This window comes from Vombatus ursinus, unplaced genomic scaffold (assembly GCF_900497805.2).
Source record: "Vombatus ursinus unplaced genomic scaffold, bare-nosed wombat genome assembly UNPS02014779.1, whole genome shotgun sequence".
In the NCBI taxonomy this organism is placed as follows: Eukaryota; Metazoa; Chordata; class Mammalia; order Diprotodontia; family Vombatidae; genus Vombatus; species Vombatus ursinus.
Window position 1 is genome coordinate 735,684 of NW_020954557.1, and position 26,998 is coordinate 762,681.

At 35.3% G+C, this 26,998-nt stretch overlaps 1 protein-coding gene across 16 annotated transcripts in view; it reads left to right on the top strand.

Annotated features, from left to right (window-relative positions):
- Window positions 1-26,998, top strand: part of LOC114045671 (bromodomain adjacent to zinc finger domain protein 2B) — a 342,755-nt gene that overhangs the window by 288,277 nt on the left and 27,480 nt on the right. For all 16 annotated transcript variants that reach the window (XM_027865764.1, XM_027865749.1, XM_027865748.1 and 13 more), the window contains 7 exons: window positions 5,724-5,864; window positions 9,116-9,370; window positions 11,227-11,441; window positions 13,860-13,934; window positions 15,039-15,282; window positions 21,620-21,682; window positions 22,800-22,944. In XM_027865764.1, coding sequence (XP_027721565.1) covers window positions 5,724-5,864; window positions 9,116-9,370; window positions 11,227-11,441; window positions 13,860-13,934; window positions 15,039-15,282; window positions 21,620-21,682; window positions 22,800-22,944 — 1,138 coding nt within the window. The remainder of the gene's footprint in view (window positions 1-5,723; window positions 5,865-9,115; window positions 9,371-11,226; window positions 11,442-13,859; window positions 13,935-15,038; window positions 15,283-21,619; window positions 21,683-22,799; window positions 22,945-26,998) is intronic.

Sequence of the window (26,998 nt, forward strand, 5' to 3'; positions counted from 1 at the left end):
CTGTTACTGTGCACAGTGTTCTCCTGGTCCTGCTCACTTCATTTTGCATCAGTTCATGTAGGTCTTTCCAGGTTTTTCTGAAAGCATCCTGCTCATCATTTCTTAAAGCACAATAGAATTCCATTGCAGTCATATACCACAACTTATTCAGCCATTTCCCAATTTATGACTATGCCCTCATTTTCCAATTCTTTGCCACCACAAAAAGAGCTGCAATAAATATTTTTGTACATATATTGCATATGTACATATACATAATTTTTTAAAAGTCTATTTGAGATATAGACCTAGTAATGCTATTGCCAGGTCAAAGAGTTGCACAGTTTTATACCTTTTAGGCATAGTTCTTTTTTTAAAAGAACTTTTAAAAACTTTTGTTGGTAAAAACAATATATCACGTGTAAAAATTCTTATGTCTTCACTCTTAAAAACTCTGGCCTCAGAATTTTCTAACCTGTTTTAAAAATCTTCCAGTGAAGTGTTTCAGTGTTTTTTAAGCCCATTTGTTGAAAATATAAAAATGCAACACCTTGCAATTAGTTTGTTTTGTTGTTGTTCAGTCATACCAGTCACGTCCTAGTCTTAGTGACCCCATTTGGGAGTCTCTTGCCGGAGATACTGCAGTGATTTGCCATTTCCTTCTCCAAGTTAGTTTGTAAGAACAGCTAATTATTATCAGGGAAGATGGAAATTTGCCAGCTGTTTTTCAACGAAAGAAAACCTTTGCATAATTCATAGATGGAATCAAAAAATAAGTATCATGATTTGTAGCTTCATATCTTTCACACCTATGACAGCCATTCAATTACAGAATAACTGAACTTAATACAGATCTTGGAATCATTATATCACAAATTGTTAAATCAAGATTTTCAAAACTAATGAAGCATATGCAATCGTATTATTACTGTAATAACATTTTAGTAATAGATTAAGGGTTGTTTTTTACTGTTGATATAATCAATTTTTAAAAATATTTTAACTCATGCTTTTAAAATTCCTATTTTATGTTTTATACTATAGCAGGCCTGCACTATACATAATTTATTAGTTCAGTTAATATGTGTGTGTGTGTGTGTGTGTGTGTGTGTAAGGGTGTGTAAGGTCACAATGTTTACTTAGGGGTACATGGTCAAAGAAGTTTGGAGAGCATTGATAAAGAGGATACTTTGCTAACTAACTGCCACTGGGGAGTTTGGGGTCCCCCAGTTTCTCAATTCCAAAAACTCTTATGTCCTCTCATGCAGATGATTGAGAGAAGAAAGGGCATATAGGCAAAACTTAAGCCTAAGTTGGGTCAGTATTATTATTTTGCCCTCTAGCAAAGCTTACGTACACAAAATTCATGGTTTTAGGAATGAGAAATGTGCTCCTTTCATAACAGTCTTTAAATTGCAGCATCTTTTAAATCATAAATACATGCTTGTTTGCATGCATACATATTTCTATAAATGTTGGCAACTCACACAAAAGAATTTGAAAAGAAGCCAAGTTTTTTAGATGTGAATATATATTCGGCCACCATTTAGCACTCTGACAAGGAGTCACTTGAAATCCTTCCCATTCTCAACAAATTCTTTGTCTATTATGAGTAATATGTCATGCACTTAAGGATTGAACAGTATTGCGTTGCTAAAATCCACTTCTGAAAATGAAGAACCTGTGCTGATTCTCTGTGGGATTCTTAGTTGTAAGCATTAGTAACACTATCTGCCTCTACTTAGGTGACCTTGGACAAGTCAATTAACCTCCCTTGGCTTCTGTTTCTTCCTTGGTAAAATGAGGAGGTTAGAATAAATAACCTCTAAGAGCCCTTTTCGCTCTAGAGCTATGGTCCTGGGACTCAAATGGTATGAGAATCTGTCACATATGATGGCAAGTTCTGAGCCTGAATCATGCATAAATCCTGTCCTTACAACCTCCTAGATTTTCTAAGTTCATAACTAGTAAGCACTATGGTGTAATTCTTTAGTATAAAACATCTGACATGATAACCACAAGAAAAAAAGGTGTCTAGAAATAGTATCTGCAGCATCTCTAGCACCTAGATGTGAATTTAAAGAAAATCTATGTTATACCAGACCTCCTTATGTTAAACTATCTAATAAAGGAAGAGGTTGAGGGATAGAAATAGAGAGTTTAGGGGAAATAAGGTGAATGGGGGAGAGAGGAGACAATGGTGATACTTGGGGGGCAATTTGAGGAATGCATATCTCTGAGTAAGAGTGAACAACAGAGTGAAGTATAACAGTTCTGAGGTTTTGCCTTTTTCACTTCCCTATTTTTCTCCCTCCTTTCTCAAGAAGTCAGAGTTCAACATGCAAGGAGGGAATTAGTCATTCAATTACTTACTTTTTATTATGCCTTAACATTGTGCAATAGGTTCTGAAAGGTTATGCCTCTAGAATAGAAGCCCTGACAGGTTTTATCATGCTGAAGAAGCACTATCATCAGCTAATATTTCAAGGCACAATATATAAGGTGCCGTATCCCAGCAGCATGAAGGAGGGCTCAGAGTCCCCACAGAAAGCACAGAGGGGCTTGGCATCGAGAGATTGAGAGTCTTACCACTTGATCATGAATTCTTTGGCCATGGTAACTAATGAAACCAAAAAAAAAATTACGAAGTAGACCTCAGTCCTTTTTGGCACCCTTCCATTTCTGCAGTATTGGTAGCAAAGTGGCAGAAAGCAGCAACAGAGAGTACTGCAATTAACTCAATTTCTAGACTTACAGGGAAATCAGTGATTTGGCAGAGTTGGTTTTGACACATATCCACAGGCATTCAAGAAACATAATTGGAAGGGGCATTTGGTCATTGTATGTTATATTGCTTGAAATCCTTCTATTTCATTGAATGATCTTTTTTTCCCTTAATGTATTATGTTTAATTTTGCCAGGTAAGTGATACTTGGTTGTAGTCCTAGCTCCTTTGCCTTCCAGAATATCATGTTCCATGACCTCTGATCCTTTAATGTTGCAGCTACTAAGTTCTGTGTAATCCTAATTGTGGTTCCACAATATTTGAATTGTTTTTTTTCTGGTCACTTGAAGTATTTTTTCCTAGACCAGCTAATTCTATAATTTGGCTCTACTGTTCTTTGGAGTTTTTAGTTTGGGATCTCTTTCCTGAGGTGATGGGTGGATTCTTTCAATGCCTATTTTTTCCTCCAGTTCCAGGATATTAGGGCAGTTTTCCTTGATAAATTCTTGAAAGATGCTGTCCAGGTCCTCCTTTTTATTATGGCTTTCAGGTAGTCCAGTGATTCTGACATTGTCTCTCCTGGATCTATTTTCCAGGTCAGTTGTTTTTCCAGTGAGGTATTTTACATTTTTTTCTGTTTTTTTTTTTCATTCTTTTGAATTTGTTTGATTGCCCAATTCTAAGGAATTGTTTTCCTCAGTTAGTTTTTGTGCTTTCTTTTTCATTTTGCCAATTCTGCTTTTTAATCAGTTTTTTCTTTTTCCAAGCTTTTGATTCTTTTTTCATAATTCTTTTGCTTCACTTTGATTTCTTTTCCCACTTTTTCTTCTACCTCTCTTATGTGATTTTTAAGCTCCTTTTTGAACTCTTCTATGAGTTCTTTCTGGGCTTGAAACCACTTCCTATTTTTCTTTGGGGTTTTGCCCATAGGTGTTTTGACGTTGGTGTCCTCTTCTGAGTTTGTGTCTTGATCTTCCCTATCACCATAATAACTTTCTATGGTCAGATTCCTTTTTGGTTGTTTTTTGCTAACCTTTTTTGGCCTTCTTCCTTTCTTTTAAATTTGAGTTCTGCTCCCCCGAGTGGAAGGGGCACTGTCTTAGGCTTCTTGTGCCAGGGGCTGCAACCCCTGTATGTTTACCTGGTGCTACACTGATGTTGCCCTGATGCCTATGGGAGGCCCTGATACCCGTGGGGGACCCTCATGTCAGGTGCTGTGCTGAGGTGGTAGAGTGGGAGTGACTGGAGCTGCTGGAGGCCATAGGGGTCTGGCAGCTTATCTGGTGCTGAGCCAGGGTCGTAATTTTGGTGTCTGGAATGTGCTAAGGCTCATAGGGTGCTTCTGCATTTCCCCGGGGCTACACTGAAGCATGTGGCTGTCTGACTGCTAAAGTCTGCCTGCTTGCCCTGGGCTGTGCTGAATCACATGATGGTTCTTGGAACTGGAATCTGCCCATTCCCCTGGCTCTGCTGAGACACATGGAAGGTCCTGGTGTTGGCATTTGCCTTCTCCATCACATTGGGGCTCAGGAACTCCTGCTGGTTTGCTAAGGTGGGACTTGCTGGTGGCTTACTGGGATGTGTCCTGGACTACATTCCCCTTTTGCCTGAGTGAGACAGACCTTTCTTGGTGATTTTCCGAGTTTCTTGGGCTAAAAGATTGTTTTACCCCATCTTTTTGCTGGTTGTGCTGTTTCAGGATTTGTTTTGGGACACCTATTTTGTGGTGGTTTGGAGATGAATATGGAAAAGTTACGGCGATTTACTGCTTGCTCTACCATCTTGGCTCCCAGAAGTCCAGGTCCATGTTTTCAACACAGATATTCTTCTAATAATGGCGACAAATCATAGAATATTACAGTGTCTAAAGAATCAGAGTCAGGGATCATACAAAGGGCTATGGAGAAATTCATGGAGGGATTGAGCAACTTGAAACACATTATATATGAGGAGTTAACCCAGGAGAAGGGGGTGACATAAGAGATAGAGAATGTCATCAGAGAAATGTATGGGTTTCTCCATATGAAAAACAGATATAAAAAAGGAGAGATGTGCATAGAGTGAGGGATAACCAGTAGACAATATTGTATAACATTTGGAATTCTTGCAATATAAGAGAAAAGCACCTAGTATTTTGTATGGACTTGTGTGGTCAATCTGTAGGAATTTAGACAAGAGTCAAACTAGAGTCACCTAGGCAGCTATGGATTATGTATTAGAGTTAGGAAGACCTGAGTTCAAATTCTGCCTCAGAAACTAGCTATGTGACCTTGGGCAAGTTTCTTAACCTCTGTCTGCTTCAATTTTCCTATCTCTAAAATGTGGGCACCTTCTTCCCAGGATTGTTGTGAGGATAAAATGAGATAATATTTCTAAAGAACTTTGCAAACTTTAAAATGCTATATATACTATCTATTTTTTTATTAAACAGGATGATTTGCATTGATGGAGTGAGTACTCACATCACTGATGTTATGATACTTGTAGTAGTGGATCCTTTATACCAACTTTGTTGCATGCCTTGGTTATATTTTGTTGCATTTAAAGTAATGGGTTATGGAGTAGTCTCGTGAGCCTAATCCCGATGGACCACACCTAATACACAAAGACATTTTAAGAGTCCTTATTTCAAGCATAAAAGAGATAGTCTCTAACAGGAAATCATAATTACTCTTCAGATCTCATAAATAAATCTCCTAAGAGGGAATTTGACCTGTGCTTTTGTTTGTGAAATTAATAACAGTAAATCACATTTATTATTTATAAATCACTTTGTGATTTATAAAGCACATTTCCTACAACCTTGAGAGGTAAGTTGTATAAATATCATTATTCCCATGTTACAATGGAGAAAACTGAGTGTTACAGTGGTTGCCAGCCTTCCTCAGTGTCTTACTCAACAGGCAAGAATATCAAGTTTATATGTGCTGTGTGTCCCTCTTTATTTTCAGCAGAGCTATTTCAAATGCACTTATTATATTAAGGGAAATACATGGAGGTTTTTTTTCTTTCATTAAAGGAAAAAGAAAGATTGAAGCAAGAAAAACGTGATGAAAAAAGATTAAATAAAGAACGTAAACTAGAGCAACGAAGATTAGAATTAGAAATGGCAAAGGAATTAAAGAAGCCTAATGAAGATATGTGCTTAGCAGACCAAAAGGTAATCTTTTCATGTTACCCTATTTAAAACATTTTATGACCTCTTCCCCATTTTCCTGCCCCCACTTTTTTTTACCTCAAATTGCCCATATGAAAATTATCCTTTTTACCTAGCTAGAAGCATTGCCCCAAAAAGCTAATGATCAGACTCTTTTAAACCAAGATATAAGGAGGCTTTATCAGGAATTCCCTTTTTTCTGAATGTTTACCTTTTAGTTTTTAATATTTTGTAGCATCTAAGGTCATCAAACCCCACTTGCCCTAGAGTCCTCCTAGAAAAGCTACCCCAGTAGTTCAGGTAGTTCAATGTGGGTCCACATCAACTCAGGAAACAGCTCATGTGCCTCCACTAATGTGTTTACTTATACTATTCAACCATAGAACACAATTCGTTCAAATCAAAGGAATTTAATGAAACGTTATAGTAAAAAATATTAATAGTACATTTCCCCCACAAACCTGGCACACAGCCCCACAAATATAAAAATCTATTGGTGAGAAGAGTGAACACATCTAGAGATGTACACAGGTAAGAATCTGTGACTTGCAAACATACTAGCATGATACATACTAGAAAATCTGTATTACTGGGGCACATGCATCCAGGGGGCACACAGATGGGAAATATGTGGGGCTAGAGCACAAACATTGTTAGGCACACATGTAGGTAACAAACGTGTGGAAGAGTAACTCTTTCATCTGATGCTCTATGGATCCTGATATCTTTGATAATATTGCTTCAATGGCGTGGTGTTGAAATAATTGGTTTCCTTTGTAATTTTCGGTGTTTGATTTTATGTATTTAAAAACATTCTTAGAAGGGATTCAGACCTAGTTCAGGAATACTACCCAAAAAACTCCTCAGACTATGTGGGTCTATCAACCATAATTTTTTTCTTCTTCCATATCCCCCTAATCCTTTGGGCCTTGACATAAAATAAAATAATCAGACACAACAGTTAAACCCAAAAGACAAGGTCATTATTTCCTTCCTCTCTGGTCATTCCTACCTTTATTACATATAGGTGGCATTCTGCAAGCTGTCCTACACTTAAATGAATGTTAATGATTATAGCATCAACCACTAATAAAGAAAAATATAGTTTCCCTTTCAGTAGTAATGTTCCAAAAACTAACATAGAAGCTACTTTGATGGATCTGTGATCTGTGATCTCATCCATTTCTATCATCAGTGTGGATGTTCCCACCGCTACAATAGATTTCATCTCAAAAATTTCTTTTCATTCTGTGTAATTTTTGTTTGTGTTCTCCCATAAATCTTCCTTAAGAAATTTTTGTGGCACGGTTGGAACTTTCTTCTAGATACTTTAAAATTTCATGAGTACCAGTGATATCCTTTGTTCTCACTACATGATCAGCCCACACCTCCTTTTCTCAACAATTATTTCCTTAATGATTTTTACACCACTTGTTACATATGGCATCCTACTTACAGTTACCATTTGTCACTTTATTGCCTTTTGGATCATCTGCAATTTTGAATCTTCAAAGATTGTATCATTTGCTGATTTGCAGCCATATGCAGTCTTATGAAGTATATTAATGTTGAAGACATAGAAGCCCCAGGACAAATATGTAGAATCATTGGATCAGAAGTTATCTGAATTGGACCTTTTCCTTTTGTTCTGGCAGGTGAATATCCAGGGCAAATAGTTAAAACTTTTCTTGAAGACTTTCCAAAAATATGACCTCCCTCATTCTTAGGTTTTGTCACACTTAAAGTTAAGCAATCCTTTTTTATATCCATCCATAATATCTCCTGCCTACTTGTTCTTGTTTGGACCTTCAAAGAAATGTAACTTTGACAAAGAAATTAAAATTTGTAAATACAACTCAGAGGAAAGCTAGATGTCATCTTGACAACTGATAGGGCTTTACATGACATTATGTAAACATCTTGTAAAAGTAGCAACTTATTGTGTCTTGGCAATAATTCACAAAGAAGTGTTTTTCTTACGACCTCAAGAGATGTGTGATCTAGGAATAGTTGATTATAATGTATCTCCTCCCGTCGTATCTTTACATGATGTTCATCTGAAATATGAATAATAATCCCTTGAATATATCAGTAGTTCCAAAGGACTATTATTTCATCAGATGTGGGCACTTACTACAACAGCATCTATCAAAACCCCTCTGCACTTCTGTAGATCTTTTAAAAAGTCACCACGTAGTAGCCAGTCTTTTGATGCTGAACCTTTCCAGATTTAGCTCATCCATGAATGACACATACGTAGTCTAACTCTGAACCAGTATGAATAATTGTTCTTGTTTACCAGGACCTGTTAGGGCCTGTGCTCTGCTATTATAGACTCCCAAGAACTGTGATAACCTCCACCTCACTCAGAGGCATAAAAAGTACACATTCCAGTTCAGCAGGCCCTGTATTTTTTTATGTTTTACTGATGTTTTTTTAGCTGTTTGGAAAGCAGTGATCCTTTAGAGCAGGGATTCTTACCCCTTTTTGTGTCACAGACCTTTGGCAGCCTGATGAAACCTATGGATCCCTTCTCAGAATAACATTTTTAAATACATAAAATCTAATAGAGGATTATCAAGAAAACCAATCATTGAAACACATTTATCAACATGTTAAAAAAAAAAGTTCACAGACTTCAGGTTAAGAACACCTGCTTTGAAGTCATATTGGAAGTTCCTGTGTGTAATGTAATATGAATAATGTGTTCTGTTACCTGCTTTTTTTAAAGGTCGCAGAATACTAGTTTTATTGCCTATAAGCTGTAATGATCAAAATCACTGCAGTATTGCTAGAAATTTCTTTTGTTACTGTCAGCTTTAGTATTCATAAAGCCAGCATCATTTTGGCCAGCTTAACTTCACTTTCTCCTGGGATCACAGGATCATCAGTGTAGCCTGTTGTCACAGATTGTGCTCAATACAAATCTAGATATTTTGTAAATGCATATCCAACCCCAAAAAAGAATGTAGATGGATTAGTTCAAATGAGTCATCACAGTTAGAATGACAGTAGCATTTGCTGTGTAGACAGATGACAGCATTTTTGTTCTCATTTACTTTGCTGGAAAATAGAGTAGTGAGTTGTTTCTCTGCTATATTTAATTCATACAATCCACATGCTATTAAAATACTGGTATCTGAACAAAAACTCCTTAGTGTTCCTTTCACAGAAGCTGAACTTCATAGCAATGACTAAGTTCTGTTCGGAATGCGTGAACTCACTGACCTATGATTTTGTCCTTCTGTTTCCAGCCTTTGCCAGAGTTACCGCGCATCCCAGGACTTGTTCTCTCTGGAAGTACATTTTCAGATTGTCTCATGGTGGTACAGTTCTTAAGAAATTTTGGTAAAGTTCTAGGCTTTGATGTGAACATTGATGTCCCGAACCTGAGTGTTCTTCAAGAGGGATTACTCAATATTGGAGATAGCATGGGTGAAGTACAGGACTTACTTGTAAGGCTCCTCTCTGCTGCTGTCTGTGATCCAGGCCTAATAACAGGATACAAGGTAAACACACATGCACACACGCACAAAATCCTTAAAAATTTTAACCATCAATTTAAATTGATTACTTTTTTGTGCTTTTAGCAACTTTAGATTATGTGGATTGAATAAGTAACTATTTTGGTTAGCTCCTATAACTCTTAAGACTGTGTCATAGAAAGTTATGTATTACATGCTAAATAACTATTAGAATTACTTGATGTCTGAATCCAGACAAGGCTGTTCTAGAGCTTTTAAGGAGGGCAGTGGTTCTGCAGGAGGCCTTTGCTGGCCCCCATCCAACACCTTCTGTACCCCCCTCCCCCCAGTCCCTTTCCTCTGAAATAACTTTAATTAACACTATACATACATACATAAATACATGTATACACACACAGAGTATATATACATAGTTATTTTCATGTTGTCTTACACATTTTAGGGAGAGGTGTGAGGCAGTTGGGGTTAAGTGATGTGCCCAGGGTCACACAGCTAGTAAGTGTCAAGTGTCTGAAGTCAGATTTGAATTCAGGTCCTCCTGACTCCAGGGTCGGTGCTCTATCCACTTCACCACCCAGCTGCCCCTGTCTCAACCATTTCAATGTGAATTTCTGCGTAGAAAGAACCATGTTATTTTTTTCTTTCTTTGTTTGTATGTCCAGCATTCATCATAGTTTCTGACACATAGTAAGCATTTCTAATAAATGTTTGTTGGATGAATAACTGCCTCTAACTCATGTGCTGAACCCACACACCCCTACATTTTCACATTCCCCAGACCCAAGCCCAAGCCGCCTTCTCTGCTGCAAGCCTTGGGGGGAGTTAAGAAGAAAATGAGGGGCTGGGGGAGAAAGGGACATGTAATAAATGGGTCTAGATTCAGATTGCCTGGAAACCTTCTTTCAGTCTGGTGCAGTTCTTCACAGGAAAGAACAGTGTTCTATGAGCCAAAAAATAAAATGAAATTAAAAAAAATTAAGAACTACTGATATGGAATCCTGACTAGGTAATTCTAATTGCTATGACCTCTATGCTATGTTGGTATGAGGATAAATGCAAGTGGTGCTAGACCCAACTATAGCTTTTATACCCTCTAATTCAATTAGCACTCTTGGGATGATCTATAATTAGTCTGGGTTCTCTTTGAATAATTGGGGTAATCCAGACACCCATGGGCCCTGCATAAGATTTGAAGAAAAGCATTATTAATTGGGACCTGACTTCTGGGATTCAGCAAGAACCATAACAACCTCAGGTACATGTAATTTATATAACATCTATGGAATTGACCACATTTTAAAGTGGTGGCACAACATGTTTGGTTGTATCCCAAACTCCAGTTAAGCAACATCTTAACATTCCAATATAATCCATATGTTCTAATATTTTCAGCTATGAATGATATTCTGAAAAGAAGGAGAATCTAGAGGACAGATTTCCTTTTGACCCATCCATTCATCTGTTACTTCTTTAAAGACCAGATGGGCAGTGGAGACGTCAGAGAATAGCACATGCCTGGCAAGTGCCAGTATCCACACCTAGGACAATAGAAAATATAGGAACTTGATATGGTTGCTATGAGTAATTAAAAGTGAATCCAGAAATCCACACATGGGAAGGTTTCTCACCTCTGCCTAATGAAGCATGTGAGTGCTCTCACATAAATACAAACATAGGGTGCAGAAAAGGCACAGGTACTACTAGACTGTTCTCATTTCCTGCTTTCCCCTATACCTCAGTCCCATCAAGAACATGTGGTCCCTATCCAAAATATATGTTATGATTCTAGTATTTTCACCCTGATGTGTTTATTGAAAAAGGTTATGTTTTTAAATGGCTATGAATAATAAAAAAACTTATTTTTTATTAAACTTTTACAGGCCAAAACAACTCTTGGGGAACATTTACTGAATGTTGGTGTTAACCGGGACAATGTTTCTGAGATCCTGCAGATTTTTATGGAAGCCCATTGCGGACAAACTGAACTTACAGAAAGCCTCAAGACAAAAGCTTTTCAGGCACACACTCCGGCTCAGAAAGCTTCAGTACTTGCTTTCCTTATTAATGAGCTAGCATGTAGCAAGAGTGTTGTAAGGTGAGAGTATCCTAACCACTTTCCTATAATTTTACAATCCATTATATTGGTTATTTCTTGTATTTCTTCTTTGACATTTATAGTGACTTGTAGGGGTTTTAAAAAAATGTGGATTAAAATTAAATGATGTTTAGTATGGACTAACTATATAAAATTTTTTGTAATTTCATATTTCTGCTTAAGTTAATTGTGAACACTGACCATTCTAAGAACCATCTTTCATTATTAGCAGATATGACAACTGTACCTCTTGTCTCTTCACTTCTTAATTCCTTGATGTTTTATGAGACCTAATGACCGTAATTATCCTCCCATGGAGCATTTTCAATTGCAACTGTGGGTGTTCTCCTAAAATTGTCAAACAGGCTAGATATAAACAATCTATTTAATAGATCTACATATTTATCTATTATATCTATATATCTATTATGTAGTCATAGTAACAAGTTTGTACTATAACTATGCTAATTATTGATAACTTGGATTTATGCTTTGTTAAGATAAATAAAGGAAAGCTTTATTAGGCAGTGGGCCCCAAATATTCCATTTCCTGGGAATTGCCAATGTGAAATGTGAGTCATAAGTTCTGAAACATGGGAATTCCCTTGCTGAAACAGACCTGTGGTCCATTTAGAACAGTACTCTTTTGCTAACACCATCATGTAATACTCCATAGCTAAAACCTAATGATTTTCTACCTTGACATCATACTTCAAGTTTATATAATTTTTCTAATTAGGCATTTATGGTTCTGTCATTTAAAAGTTTGTTTGAACCATTTTTAATCCATTTGTATTTTGCCATTGCCACTAATTTATAGTAAGCAATTGCATTCATTCATTATCATTATTATAATATTTAACATAATATTATTATGCTAAATATTAGTTCCTTTTGCTTGTTCGACATTTCTCAAATTTCAAAGAGCACTTCTTCACCTTAATGTTTCATGCTTAGTGGCCAAGTTCCTATTCACCTTATCTTTTCCATTCATGATTTTTAGATTACAGTCATGTCCCATCCCCCATCCTTTGGTTTCCTGGCAAAAGATAATATCAAAGTATGCAGGGCTAAGTATAAATATCACTTTTTATGAGTCTAAACTTTTATGTAAATACATTCTCAGCCACACTTTTGCATTATCATAGTTTTTCATCTATTCGTGATACCTTTGGACAATTATCTGAGCTTAGCACAGTTCCTGGCACATAGTGGGTATTATACAAATGACCCTTATTTCTAGTGTAGTGTCTCATGTTATAAGTGACAGCAACTTAAATTCCTGAGAATGTACAAACTGTATATTTTCATATAGAAATCTTTTCATTCAACAGACAATTCTGTGTCTGACAGTTGCTTAATAGCTGGTGATAATACTGTAATACTGAATAGAAATTGAAAAATGAATAGTTTCATTGACGCTATGGGCATTTGTAATCAGATGCATTAAGGCTTTTACCCAAGAAGGAGAAGGGTGTAACTTATTATTTTACCATCATTGCCATTGCTTATTGCAAAATTCTAGGCTTGAGTTTAAGTATGTAAATACATTTAAGAATTGACGACTTCTGGGGCAGCTAGGTGGCACAGTGGATAGAGCACCGGCCCTGGATTCAAGAGGACCTGAGTTCAAATCCGGCCTCAGACACATAACACTTACTAGCTGTGTGACCCTGGGCAAGTCACTTAACCCCGTTGCCTAGACCAAAAACAAAACAAAACAAAAACAGAAACAGAAAACAAACTAGAATTGACAACTTCTGATAGCACAAATTTTATACTACATCATGATGGTGCATAAGAACACATCTGTGTGTGTGTGTGTGTGTGTGTGTGTGTGTCTGTGTGTGTCTGTGTGTGTGTCTGTGTGCATGGATAGAAACTGGACTTGTGATTTCATTGATATAGGGAACACTTGGAATTTCCAAGAATATTGAGATATTAAGTGACTTGCCTAGGGTCATACAGTCATTATGTTCTGAGGTAGAATTTGAACTCAGGTTGTCTGGCATCTAAGGCTAGCTCTCAATATAAATTTAGTTTTAAGAAGGGTCTGGACATGTGGTCTCAACAGTGTGGGGAACTCCCAATGTGGAAACTCTTTCCACCAATACAGATCATCAACTCCTTTGTTACTAATGAGAATTGGCACAGGGTACTGAGAGCTAGTATGAATGAGAGACAGCATTTGAACAGAGATCTTATTTATTACTTCAAGACTGACCCTTTATCCCACGATAGCATGCTGCCTCTCAGCATTCAATATTGAAGTATATCTAGGACATGTATATATGTACATATATACACACAAATGTGTCATTACACATATATTTATGCATTTTGTCAGAAGTTAGAAATTTTTATACACAGGAAAATAGTAATGTTTCATATCGTGCTCCTAATTTTTTATGTTGGCAGTGAAATTGACAAGAATATTGATTATATGTCAAACTTAAGGAGAGACAAATGGATGGTAGAAGGTAAACTTCGAAAGTAAGTTGTATTTCCTTAAAATTAATATTTTGAGTTTTTATGCAAACTTCAATGTGAGCAGTAAATCACTGTTAGAATTCAACTGGCTCACTTTGATATAAAGAAATAGAAATGCTTAATTTAAATGAGACATAAAATAAAGATAGCCAAAATTCAGGAATTATTATTATACGTAAATAATTGTATGATTAAATGAGATCATATAACCATAGATTTAGAGCTGGAAAGGATGTTTCTTATAGGTCACCTCATTCAACTCTTCATTTTAAAGATAGGAAAACTGAGGCCCAGAGAGATAAAATACTTGCCTACGGTCATGAAAATATTTATTAAATCGTAGTAATAGGCATTTAACTCAAATCATCTGAGTACAAATCTAATCCTTTCCAATGGGCCACTTCCTATATCTACTAATATTGGCCTTCCTGTCTTTAAATTCTTTTTAAAAAGTTAATTTCACGTTTTAAAGTTTTGGGAGCTTTGCAGTTCCTTTTGACAGGAGTATTATCTCCTTATACCAATTACATTTACTTATTTTTCTCATTGTTTTGCATTTTAAGTTTATTTTTGAGTGGTGCTATCAAAGTTCAAATTTAATTTAAAATTATAACTTAATTTTCCACCTCATTATTAATGTAATGTTAGAAATACTATTCTCATTATCTTAAAAAGATAGCTCCTCTGCAGTAACTAAAGGGAAAATTATTTCTTATTATAGAATAATAATATATAATCAGAATGATAATATAGAATGGGAGTTAGTTTGCTGCTACTTTTTCATTATTATAATTAGGGCCTTACAGAATTCTCATCTGTTTTATAATGTTCCTGACAGATAAAATTTGTTATGTTTTTAATATGTTTTAATTCAGTAAGTGATATACCTCAAACAATAATGAATTTTAAATAAGAAAATAATATCTATTGGTTATTTTCCAGTTCTTCATTTTCCATTCATCTAATTTGTAGTTGTAAATTATTTATTCCTAACTATGAGATAAGTACATAGAGATGAATATCTTAAACAAATGGCTTACACTCTATTGAGTTTTCAGATAGGTTTGCTCTTAGATAATGCTGATTTTTTTTTTTTTACATTTAAAGACTCAGAATCATTCATGCTAAGAAAACAGGGAAAAGAGACACCACAGGTGGAGGTGAACTGGGAGAAGAACCACATTCTTTAGGTACACCCACTACTGGACGCAAGCGAAGACGGAAAGGGGGAGATAGTGACGATGATGATGACGATGATGATGATAGTGATGACCAAGCTGATGAAGAGGATGAAGATGAAGAAGATAAAGATGACAAAAAAGGAAAGAAAATAGATCTCTGTGATGATGAGGTAATAAAATTTAAATTCATTATATTATATAAATATTTATATATTATATTAATATATTAAAATTTTTAATTTAAAAATATTTAAATATAAAATAAAATATATAAACACCACATTATATAAATGTGCTAGTAATTCTTTTTATGTAACTCTGTGAGCATTTGTTATAGAACTCCCCAGATCTGCCTTTTGTTTTATTAACATAAATTATGATTATTTTTGAATAGCACTTCATACTTTTCAAAGTATTGTCACATATATGCTGTCATTGTTATCACAGATGATCTCTAGGGCAGGAAGGCAACAACTCCTGACCATAGTTCTAACTCAGATGTCAATATGTCTCCTACTCTGAGGCTGCCTATCTATAGACAATGTATAAAAATAGGGGAATTATTCATCTCTCAACTAGTGTTTAAGATGTTGTATAATACAACTTGGTGGTTAGCTTGTGGTTTTTGTTGGTAGTGGTGCTGGTTTTTGTTTTAAGAAATAAGAGAGCCTGGGTAAATCATCTTTGTGGCAAAACAGTTCAGTTCTGGGTAGGGGGTTCCATTTACCTGGGTTGCTTTCTCTTTTATGTGCTTTCCAAGTAAAAGACTTGTTTGGCGCTGTACTGGGAAGTGAACCAGTGAACTCACCAGGGTCAGGAATCACAGAGAAGAGCCCTTAACACATACAGTGTTCTGAGATGGAGCAAGGAGAAACTAGCATATGAGAAACCCCACTCTCCTAGAAATCATCTGTCTCATCAGAACTGGCATTTTGGAAAGTGGGCCTCAGTAGTCCAGAAAACATCCAACCAAGGGTGGGATGAGGAAGTGGGAGGGAGGATGAGGAAGTAGAAGGAAAGGAAGAGAAGGGTATAGAAAAGGCATCACTATAGATTACAAAGTTTTGTTTTACTAATTAATTACATAGTTCTGAGGAATTTCATCACAAGAAATCTCAGCATTGAACTAGACTGTGCCCCTCCTGATGAACGAATCCCTGAGTAAGTTGTCATGGTTTGAAGAAACTCTAGTGTGTAAGCAAATGGCTTTACTAACCAGGCAGGGAGGAGTTGCTCAAGATGAACGGTTTTGAGAACAGTCAGTACAGTCAGCAGGGTATATTTGGGTTACAGCTGCTCCAACAACCCAAATTCTACTTAAGTTAGTGCTCAAATTCCCTCCCTGAACCTGGTTCCCACTGGGATTCTACATTCCTTCTCAAGACTCCGTGTTGGAATCTTGAGTCAGATTAGCTAAGAGAATGAAACCAACCACTATCCTACTCAGAGTCCAGTTGAGGGGTCTTGCTTACAAAGGTGACAAGTACACATTAGGGATTTTTTGAGCACTGTATTTGTTTGAAGAGGTGAAGGATAGAGAAAGAGAGAAGGCAAAAGAGTCTAAATCACTCCTTGGCTAACGTTGGGCCTGTTTTCAGAGATAGGTTTTATTCCCCTAGCCTTGACTGGCCTCCAAGGGAGTTTCTCAGGGACTAGGTTATCTGGAGTTTTTAAAGAGCTTCATGGCAAAATAAAGAATAAAAGTGCAATGTTTGTTCATGGGTTCAATTTCAGAATTAAGGTAACCCTCGAGATAATCTCCAGATTCCAAATCACACTGTAAGCACACTAAACAGTTAACATTCCCTGAAGGACTTTATTGTTGCATACTTCATTTATTTGGGATGTCTTGTACCTGTGAGTTGGACCAGCAAACAATTACTGATGTATGTGTACTTTTATAAATTTTCTAGCAAGCAATGTCATTTCATTTATATTCACAAAGGAGGTATTGCACTTGCATGTGCAAAAATCTTAAATAGTAAATATATTCTTAAGGGAAGGGTCATAGCCACAAACCATATATTCAGTAGGCTCTGACATAACTATGCATTTTCTAATCTACTATGTAAAACTGAATAAAAATGAATTCGTTTAGGAACCGTGATGCAAAAGAGAAGAGGCAATAATTAGAATACCGAGGTTTGAATTCTAGCTCAGCTTATTAGTGGTTAAGTAATGTCAGGTAAGTTAAGTAAGTTAGGTGGTTAAGTAATGTCACAACCCCTCTGGAGCTCAGTTGCCTCATTTGTAAAATGAATACATTACTGGATCAGGAAGCAATATGCAGGGAATGCTGCCAACAACCTTCCTTTCTGTAACCTTAACTTTTTTATGGTAGTTAAATAATCTTTTATTTTGTAATGTATAATGATTTATCATTTCTGTAGCAGCTTACTACCCCCAAATGCCACCATTGAAAAATTATTTTGCTTTGACAAGTGATGTATTATTATAGAAAACAAAAATCACCTTTTGATCAACACCAAATCATCTCTTTGTAGAATTAACAATTCTATTTATTTTTAAATTTTATTTGTTTTTAGTTTTCAACATTCAGTTCCATAAGATTTTGAGTTCCAGATTTTCTCACCCTTCCTTCTCTTCCTCCCCTCCCTCTACCCCAAGACAGCATGCCATCTAATATAGGCTTTACGTACACATTCATGTTAAACACATTTTCACATTAGTCGTGTTGTAAAGAAGAATTAGAAACAATGAGAGGAACAACAAGAAAGAAGAAACAAGACAAAATAACAACAAAAAAGAGCAAATAATATGTTTCCATCTGTATTCAGACTCCAAAGTTCGTTCTCTGGATGCGGATAGCATTTTCTATCATGAGTCTTTTGGTATGGTCTTAGATCCTTGCATTGCTAAGTCTATCAAAGTTAATCATCACACAACGTTGCTGTTATTGTGTTCTGGTTCTGCTCACTTTGCTCAGCATCAATCCATACAAGTCTTTTCAGGTTTTTCTGAAGTCAGCTTGCTCATCATTTCTTATTACACAATAGTATTCCATTATATTCATATACCACAACTTGTTCAGTCATTCCCCAATTGATGGGCATCCCCTCAATTTCTAATTCCTTGACACCACAAAAAGAGCTGCTATAAATATTTTTGTAGATATGGGTCCTTTTCCCATTTTTATGATCTCTTTGGGATATAGACCAAGAAGTGATATTGCTGGGTCAAAGGATATGCACAGTTTAATAGCCCTTTGGGCATAGTTCCAAATTGCTTTCCAGAATGGTTGGATTAGTTCACAACTCCACCAACAGTGCATTAGGGTTCCAATTTTCCCACATCTTCTCCAATATTTATCATTTTTTGTTTTGTCATGTTAATCAATCTGGTAGGTGTGATGTGGTACCTCAGAGTACCACATTTCTCTAATAGTGATTTAGACAATTTTTATATGATTATAGATAGCTTTAATTTCTTTATCTGAAAACTGCCTGTTCATATCCTTTGATCATTTATCAATTGGAGAACCAATTGTAATCTTATAAATTTTCTCTATGTATTTTAGAAATGAGGCCTTTATCTGAGACACTGGCTATAAAAATTGTTTCCCAGCTTTCTGCTTCCCTCCTAATCTTGGTTGCATTGGCTTTGTTTGTGCAAAAAAATGTTCAATTTAATGTAATCAAAATCATCCACTTTGCATTTCATAATGTTCTCTGTCTCTTGCTTGGTCATGAATTCTTCCGTTCTTCATAAATCTGACAGGTAAACTATTCCTTGCTCTCCTAGTTTGCTTATGGTATCAGCCTTTACATCTAAATTGCGTACCCATTTTGACTTTATCTTGGCATATGGTGTAAGATATTGGTCTATGCCTAGTTTCTGGCATACTGTCTTCCAGTTTTCCTAGCAGTTTTTGTTAAATAGTGAGTTCTTATCCCAGAAACTGTAGTGTTTGAATTTATCAAGCAGTAAGCTTCTATAGTCATATAAGTACACTACAGTCACTATATAACACGTAGTCATATAGTATACAATGTGTCTTTTGTACCTAATCTATTCCACTGATACACCACTCTATTTCTTATCCACTACTAAGTAGTTTTGATGATTACTGCCTTATATTACAATTTAAGATCTGATATGGCTAGACCACCGTCCCTTGCATTTCTTTTTATTAATTCCCTTGATATTCTGGACCTTTTGTTCCTCCAGATAAATTTGATTATTATTTTTTCTAGCTCTATAAATAATTTTTGGTAGTTTGATGGGTATGGCACTGAAAAGTAAATTAATTTAGGTAGAATTGTCATTTTATTATATTAGCTCAGCTTACACATGAGCAGCTGATGTTTTTCCAAGTATTTAGATCTGACTTTATTTGTGAACAATTCTCTTTCTTCATAATTTAGTGGTACATATGCTTGCTGTCCTACCATCTTTTAACTTGTAGCATTTTCTTTTTTATTATGAAGTTAATCATCAGTATAACTATTTAGATACACAAACAAGGAGAAATCAAGATGAATAAGAAGGAAAGGATGACTTCTAGAGTTTGATCCTGGAAGAGGGAGGAGATAATGGGATCAAGGGTAGAAGTAATGAGATTACCTTCAGTGGGAGAGCAAGAGGGACAAGAGGGAAGGAAAGAGTGTTCTAATGCTGATAATTTTTGAGAAATTGAGGAGGGGGACTGAGGAAGTTCACTTTGGAATCATCCTTTTATCTCAGAGGCACAATCCTTTTTTTTCAGGCTTTTTTTTTTAAACACTGGGCTTCAGAAACTGCAAACTTTATCCATTACATGCGTTTGGTTCTTTTTTTAGGCAATTGGGGTCAAGTGACTCACCCAGGGTCCCACAGCTAGTAAGCATCAAGTGTTTGGTCTGAGGCCGGATTTGAACTCAGGTCCTCCTGATTTCAGGGCCGTGCTCTATCCATTGCACCACCTAGCTGCCCCCATGAGTTTGGTTCTTTAACAAATCAATGATAATATTTCTCAGAGAATATTTGTTATTTAAAGTAGTTTTGTAGTTTCTTATGATTTTATAAGTAAAACTAAAAAAATCTGTCCAATTGCTATCAATCAGAATTTTGTTATATCTTTGTGCCAACATGGGGAAAAACATACTTTGAATCCTGCTTAAAGGTATAGCAAACATCTAGGTCAAGCTAACATATCCTTTATGTTTTATGTGAGTTATTTTTAAAGCAAAAGCTGATAGCCACTTCCATAGGTGACTTTTGGTAACTGACTCCTGCTAATAGAAGAAAGCAGGGATTAAAAGACTTTTAAGACCCAAAAAAATAGTATTTATGATGCACTTCCCTGTTTTTCTTCCTAGTCCATATAAAATGAAATTTCTGAAGTAACACCTTACACATAAAAAATGTACAGTAATATTTGTTAAAAATTAACAAAAGCCCATTGGTGATGCAAGAATTCACTTTTGCCAAAATTCCAACTCTTAGCTTAATAAAGCCTTTTGCTGCAGTAGCAAAACAAATCCAAATCATCTTCCTGGACTTTTCGCTTTCATTTTATTTTCCAACACTTATTTTTTTCAAATGTATTTGCTAGCAAACATTGTGGTGATGGAAATGAAATTACAAAACAGATAAAGAAAATCAAAGGTCATGGGTTGTACATAGGCTTGATAAGCAGCTCCTCAGTAAATCAAGAATTTACTGTACCAAATATTCATTATTGTGGCTTGCATCACTCTGTGTCAGATTGACTTAACTGCTCCTAGCCATATGAATCTGACCATAATATTAGCTATGAATGTACTAGCAATGTATGATTTTTAGAGCAATCTACCATTGCTTCCTAATATTTTCTCTCTTTTTTAATCATCTTCCTACCTATGTGCTGATGGCCATTTTAGAATAGGATGTAAAAGGTTTGGTGAAAAAGGTAATAGCCTTTTACTGAATTTGATGAAGTACTGAAAAGACATGTTGGCCTTTGGAGAACATTCAGGGTATGCAGGTTGATTGGTATGGTATGTTGTCTAAAGTACTGGACCTGGATTAATAAGACCTCAGAACCCCACTTCAGAACCTATTGGCGGGACCATGAACAAGTCACTGAAACTTATTTTCTTCATCTGTGAAATGAAGATAACAATAGTTTTACAGTTGTTGTATGGCTCCAGTAAGATAATATGTGTAAAGCACTTCGAAATTAAAGTTCTACATGTGTTAGTTTTTTGTCATTTTATTATTATTATGTATGTTATTACGTATTCCTTCTTTCCTCCTTACATGTGTATTACACATTTTGTTAAGAAGTATGATAAAAATGGAAATACTCTGTGTAAGTGTTTTTATTTAAAATATATAAGAGAGAATGATTTTCTGAAAGAAAATCTTCTAAAGAAGAAAAAAAAACTTATGGGGGGAATACTTTATAATTTCCAACATGAACATTTTTATAATTCTACATAAAAGTTTTATATTTATAGGATAAGCACAAAGTTCAGCATTCTTTTTTATTTTGAGAAAGATAAATAACACTTTATTTTGTTATAGGATGATGGTGATCAAGCAGCAAGTGTTGAAGAGCTGGAGAAACAGATTGAAAAACTGACTAAAGTAAGCACTTTTCAAATAAAGTTTTTCTCTTTTTCAAGTTGTAATTGTGTAGAATTACCATTTCTGCATGCTAAATAAAGATATATAAAGCTCATTCCTTTTGAATAATGGAAATGGCTGACTATAAAAAAAGTATTCAAACATTTTAAATACAGGAAGTTTTAAACCCATGACTGAAATTCATACATGAGATATGATGTCACAATCTCAAGGTTATTCAGCTGCAAATGATACTAAATGTAAAAAACTGCAAACATAAAGTACACTTTTAATCCACAAAAAGCCACATTTGTTTTTTGCTATTTTTTTATATAGGCTCAAAATATTTATAAAGATAGCTTTATTCCTTGGAAATTAACACCATACAAATGCTATGAAATATTAAGTACTATTGCATATTAATGAATTTAATAGCTTCTATTATATTTTCCATTTATTTATCTATGAATTTTACTTCCTCCTGAATTTAGAATTTGATCTATTTAATTTCAGCTTCTGTAGTATATTGAATACTAAGTTGAGCCAAGTTTAAAATGTAAGAATAAAGTATTGGCTTATTAAATATTGATCATATGAAATTGGCCAACTCAGTAAAATACTAGTTTATATATAGACATTGCTGATATCATTGCTGTTTAATTTAGCTAAAATTCTACCATTTTCTCATAGGAGTTCTGTATTACAGTGCTTCAGCTAGCTTTAACTCGCCATGTACACATTTTTCTATTGCATAATTAATAAGATTTTAACTGCCTTGCCTCAATAAAATATTTGATCCTCTTATTTATATATTTATATATATATAGATATATATGTACATATATATATTCAAATATGAAAAATGCCTTACAGGATATTTGCTTAAATTAAACCAATCTTTTTAATATTAAAAAGGACCAAGTCAGTCATTTAAAAGTAATTGCTTTCTTTAAGAGGTGATTGATAATGAAACTCAACTAAAATTGGGCAACCCTAACACTTTGATTCAGTTCCCCTGTTACTTTGTTTGCCAGTTTCAATGCAATAAGTAATCATTAATCTTTATTTTGATTTTAAAAACAATTGACTTTCATAATATTATATTTACACATGTAATTTTTTTTTTAAAAAAAAACAGCAACAGAGTCAGTACAGAAGGAAGCTCTTTGATGCTTCTCACTCTTTACGGTCAATGATGTTTGGCCAGGATCGTTATCGACGCAGATACTGGATTCTTCCCCAGTGTGGGGGTATTTTTGTGGAAGGCATGGAAAGTGGTGAAGGTAGGAGACATTAGCCTATTTGAGAACAGCCAAAGCAATAGTTATATTAATATAAGCTGGTAATTTCTTTAATCTCTATCATTGTTTTAGGATCACCAATATCTCATACTTCTTGGAACAGCTTTATTAAGCTGTCTGTACCCCAGATACTTTACTTTCCAAAAATAAGGAACCTTGTTTCCATACTTATTCATTTCCTGTCTGCTCTATTCTCTTCTTTTCTCCTGACTGCTTTCAAACATACCCTCATTACCCCCATTTTAAAAAATAGTGTTACCCATTTTAGATCTCATTTTCCTTTCACTCCCAACTTCTCAGGTATTTGTTCTATACCATTTACTTTCATTCCCTCAACCATTTATTCTTTCAGTCCTCCTCTGCAATTTGGTTTCCATTCCAATTGTTCTACTGAAAGTGCTTGCCCCAAGATCACTAGTGCTCATGCCAACTATTTACCTTTTCACAGTCTTTTGTGTTTGATACTGTTGTCTTCCCTCACAGTTGGTCAATCAACAAGCATTCTGCTACCTGCTCAGGATACTAGTACCAAAGTAAAATAGTCCCTGCCCTTAAGGAGCTTGCATGTTAGCCGCTCCTTATCCAGATTTTCTCTTCTGTTTGCCTCTATGGTATCATATTATCTTAGTTCTCTGGTTTCTCTGACCATTCCTTTCCTGTCTTCCTTTCATTCTCCCACTCCCTAACTATGGACATTAACCAGTACTGAGTCTTTAACCCTTTGTTTTCCTCAGTTTTTACAGTATTTCCCTCAGAGAATGTATCTAACCTAATGGCTTTAATTATCACTTAGTTATTTGATTTAGAGCTGGAAGGGATGTTAGAGATATTTATTCTAGTCCCCTCACTTAAAAGAAACTGAAGTCTGAAGAAATTAAGCACCTTGCCCAAGGTGACTGAGCTACTAAATATCAAAGTTTGAATTTGAACCCAAGTACTTTAACCCAAATCTAGTGCTTCTTTTAATATATCACCAAGACTTCTGATTTCCAATCAAATGTTCTTTTCACTATATGAAGCAATGTTAGTGATTGTAGATGGACATGTGGGAATTAAGCTGAACTTTGATAGGAAAATGAGATTCAAATAGGTTAAGAATAAGGCAGATAACAGATACCATTGGAGGGAGGCCTAGGAAAGCCCAGACATAAGCAAAGCTTAAGAGGTCAGAATATGAAGGGCATGTTTAGAATCAGGATGGAGATAGGTTTGGCTACAATGAGCTTTCATTTTGTGTAATGCCTTCATTTTGCAGATGAGGAATGTAAGACCCAGGGACTTTAGGAAATGTAAAAAGAATTTTCACAGCAAATATATATTACACATTGTCATTTTCATTCTTTTTTTGGAATACACTTATAAAAGTATTTCCTTTTGCAGAGTTTCAATTTTAGGGTTTGCTTTTTCATATTTAAGGATAGCTTAATATTTGGAGCAAAATACTCCCTACACAAAGTAAACTTATATTTTAGTTGGTAAGTTAAGACATACACATAATAAATAGTGTAGATAATACATAATACAATGTTAATTTTGTAATAAAGGCAATTGGAAGAATAGAATTAATAAGATGTGAATTATGTTGTATAGACAAGTGTAAAAGGAAGCAACGAAAAGCAACTGGTTAGCAACCGCAAAGAAATAAATAATACAGGACATTGTTATTATTATACACTATATCCATAAGTACTTTCTTCCTAGTATTTAGAGCTATCATGAAGACAAGACTGATTTTAATAAAATACTATTGGGTCAAGCATCCCCTGTTAGCTAGTGATTTGAAATGTATATTTATAACTAAATTCTATCTCCCCTTGAGAAGCTACCATTATAATTTTTTGTTGTACTTATTTGAGATTTCAAAGATTGCAGCTCATACAACATTATCAGGAGGTTTTAAAATTTAAAACACAAGTGAAGACCTTAGTTATCTGAAACTATTCAGCTGCAGTAATTGACATGGAAATTAATCAAAAAAATGGCTGCCATACTGTTCCATCTTTTCCTGGTCCTCACTTTTTGCCTCTTTTTAATGAAGATATTTATTAATTACTGATCATTGACACATGCCATTGAAGGTAAGAAGAAGGAAAAAAGGCAAAAAGAAGAAAGTAACATGAGTTTTTTTTTTCAGACTTAAAGAACCTTTCCTGCACTGAAGATACCAGTTAAATTTTCAGCATATTCTTTTTAAAATTATTTTTAAAAGCTTAAAAGTGGTTCCAACTGCTTATAATTAAGCTTTTCTGCTAAAGAGTGAAAATTAAAAGCAGCCATGAGCAAATGCAACTAAAATCCATCATCAGTTCAGTCTCTTTCATTATAAACAAATGAGAGATTAGTGTTATGTTTCAGCAATCTACAAGTAACACCACGACGTGCTATAATTAGATAGATAGATAGATCAATCATGCAGAATGGATAGGGTCTGCAGATTACCACTGATCAGTGGAAAGTATAGCTTGAGGGTGTTTTCAAGTACAAATGTAAATCTATAAAGAGAAAATATAAAGTGTGGAAGAAAAGGAAGTCTCAGTCTCTCATAAAGTGATTAGGAAAAGTAGAGGTCTATTAGAAATGTGGATAATTAGATAATTGAGATAGAAGTTATTTTCAGTACATCAAGGATCAGTGATATTATGTAGGTGTGGGAACTTGGTCTATTTAGGCAGATCACAAGTCATCTAATTCTAATTTAGATAACTGTTAAAGCATTGCCTGATGCTTGTCTGTGGGTCGTCAGTGCCAGGAGAGTCAGAGGCATGACTGGGGTCAAGGTGTCCCTGATTCCATTTTGGCACTTAATCTACTACCCCATGATGTTTCTAGATAAATTATGGCATGGGGCAGGGGTAAGTACTGGGGAGAAGGGATTAAGTCAAACTAATGAGCTTTTGAGTGAGCAGGTTCAGAAATTCTACTGTCATATGAGACCTATGCCCATGTGAAGAACTCATTTCATATCTATGTCATTTTCTGTTTGAATATGTTTTAAATTTTGATCTTCTGGTGAAAGGGGCATGATCCCTTTAAAAGAAGGTATGTCAGAAGCCATACCCTAAAAATGTTGCTGGGGAGCTGTAGTCATTACTGAGTGAGTAATGAGTAAATATATGTTATTTTTGAATCTGGAATGACAGTTATAGCAGCCAAAAGGCAACAGGCTAAAAAAGAAAGGTTAGGTAGGGAAAATCTGCTTCTGATTGGGGAAAGGATAGAACAAGTAAGAAGGATGTGATGTTCTTCTTTCTTCTCAAGATTCAGTAACCCTGAGCATTCCAAGAGATGATTGGGAGCCCAAATAAAAAGACCTCAGATTTTCCTGTTTTTATCAAAATGAAGCCATAGACAAGACATACCACAGCTGTGAAAAAAGGTAGTGGACAGAATCTTTATCTCCAAGGAAAATTATGGTATAAATGTTAACAAGCCCCAAGGGTTTCATCAAATGGAAGAGAGCAGAGGAGCCAGAAGGAATATTAAGGCTATCCCTTTAATTGTGGGGTATCATCTTTTGATGGATGATATGAGATCTACAATGTGCTTTTTTTTTTCTTTCTGCTAAACTGCTTGTCAGCCCAGATACAATACCTGTGGTCAGGGTTAGTGTTATGTGGGTGTCCTTATGAGATGGTACTTTCAGAAATAGATATCAGCCAGGAGTCAGGCAGAGTAGCCAGGGAATTAAGGGAGCATAAGTTTACAAACCCCTGTTTAAGTGTTTACTATGTGCAAGTCACTGTGCTAGATGCTAGAAAAATAAAGATGAAATAAGATAGCTCTTGCTTTCAAGGAGTTTACGATCTAGTGGGAGGGAGTGAAGCTTGGAAGGTGGTATTACAAAAATGTAAATAACTATAATATAAATTACAACAGGATAATCAAGAAGCATTTATTTAGTGTCTCCTGGGTGATAAGGACATGATAATGTATGTTGAAAGTGGCAGATAAATAACCCTCCCCCAAAAAATCTTTGAATAATTAAAATAAATATCACATGAATTAAGCTACCTAACTTCGATAGACCTTTTTCATA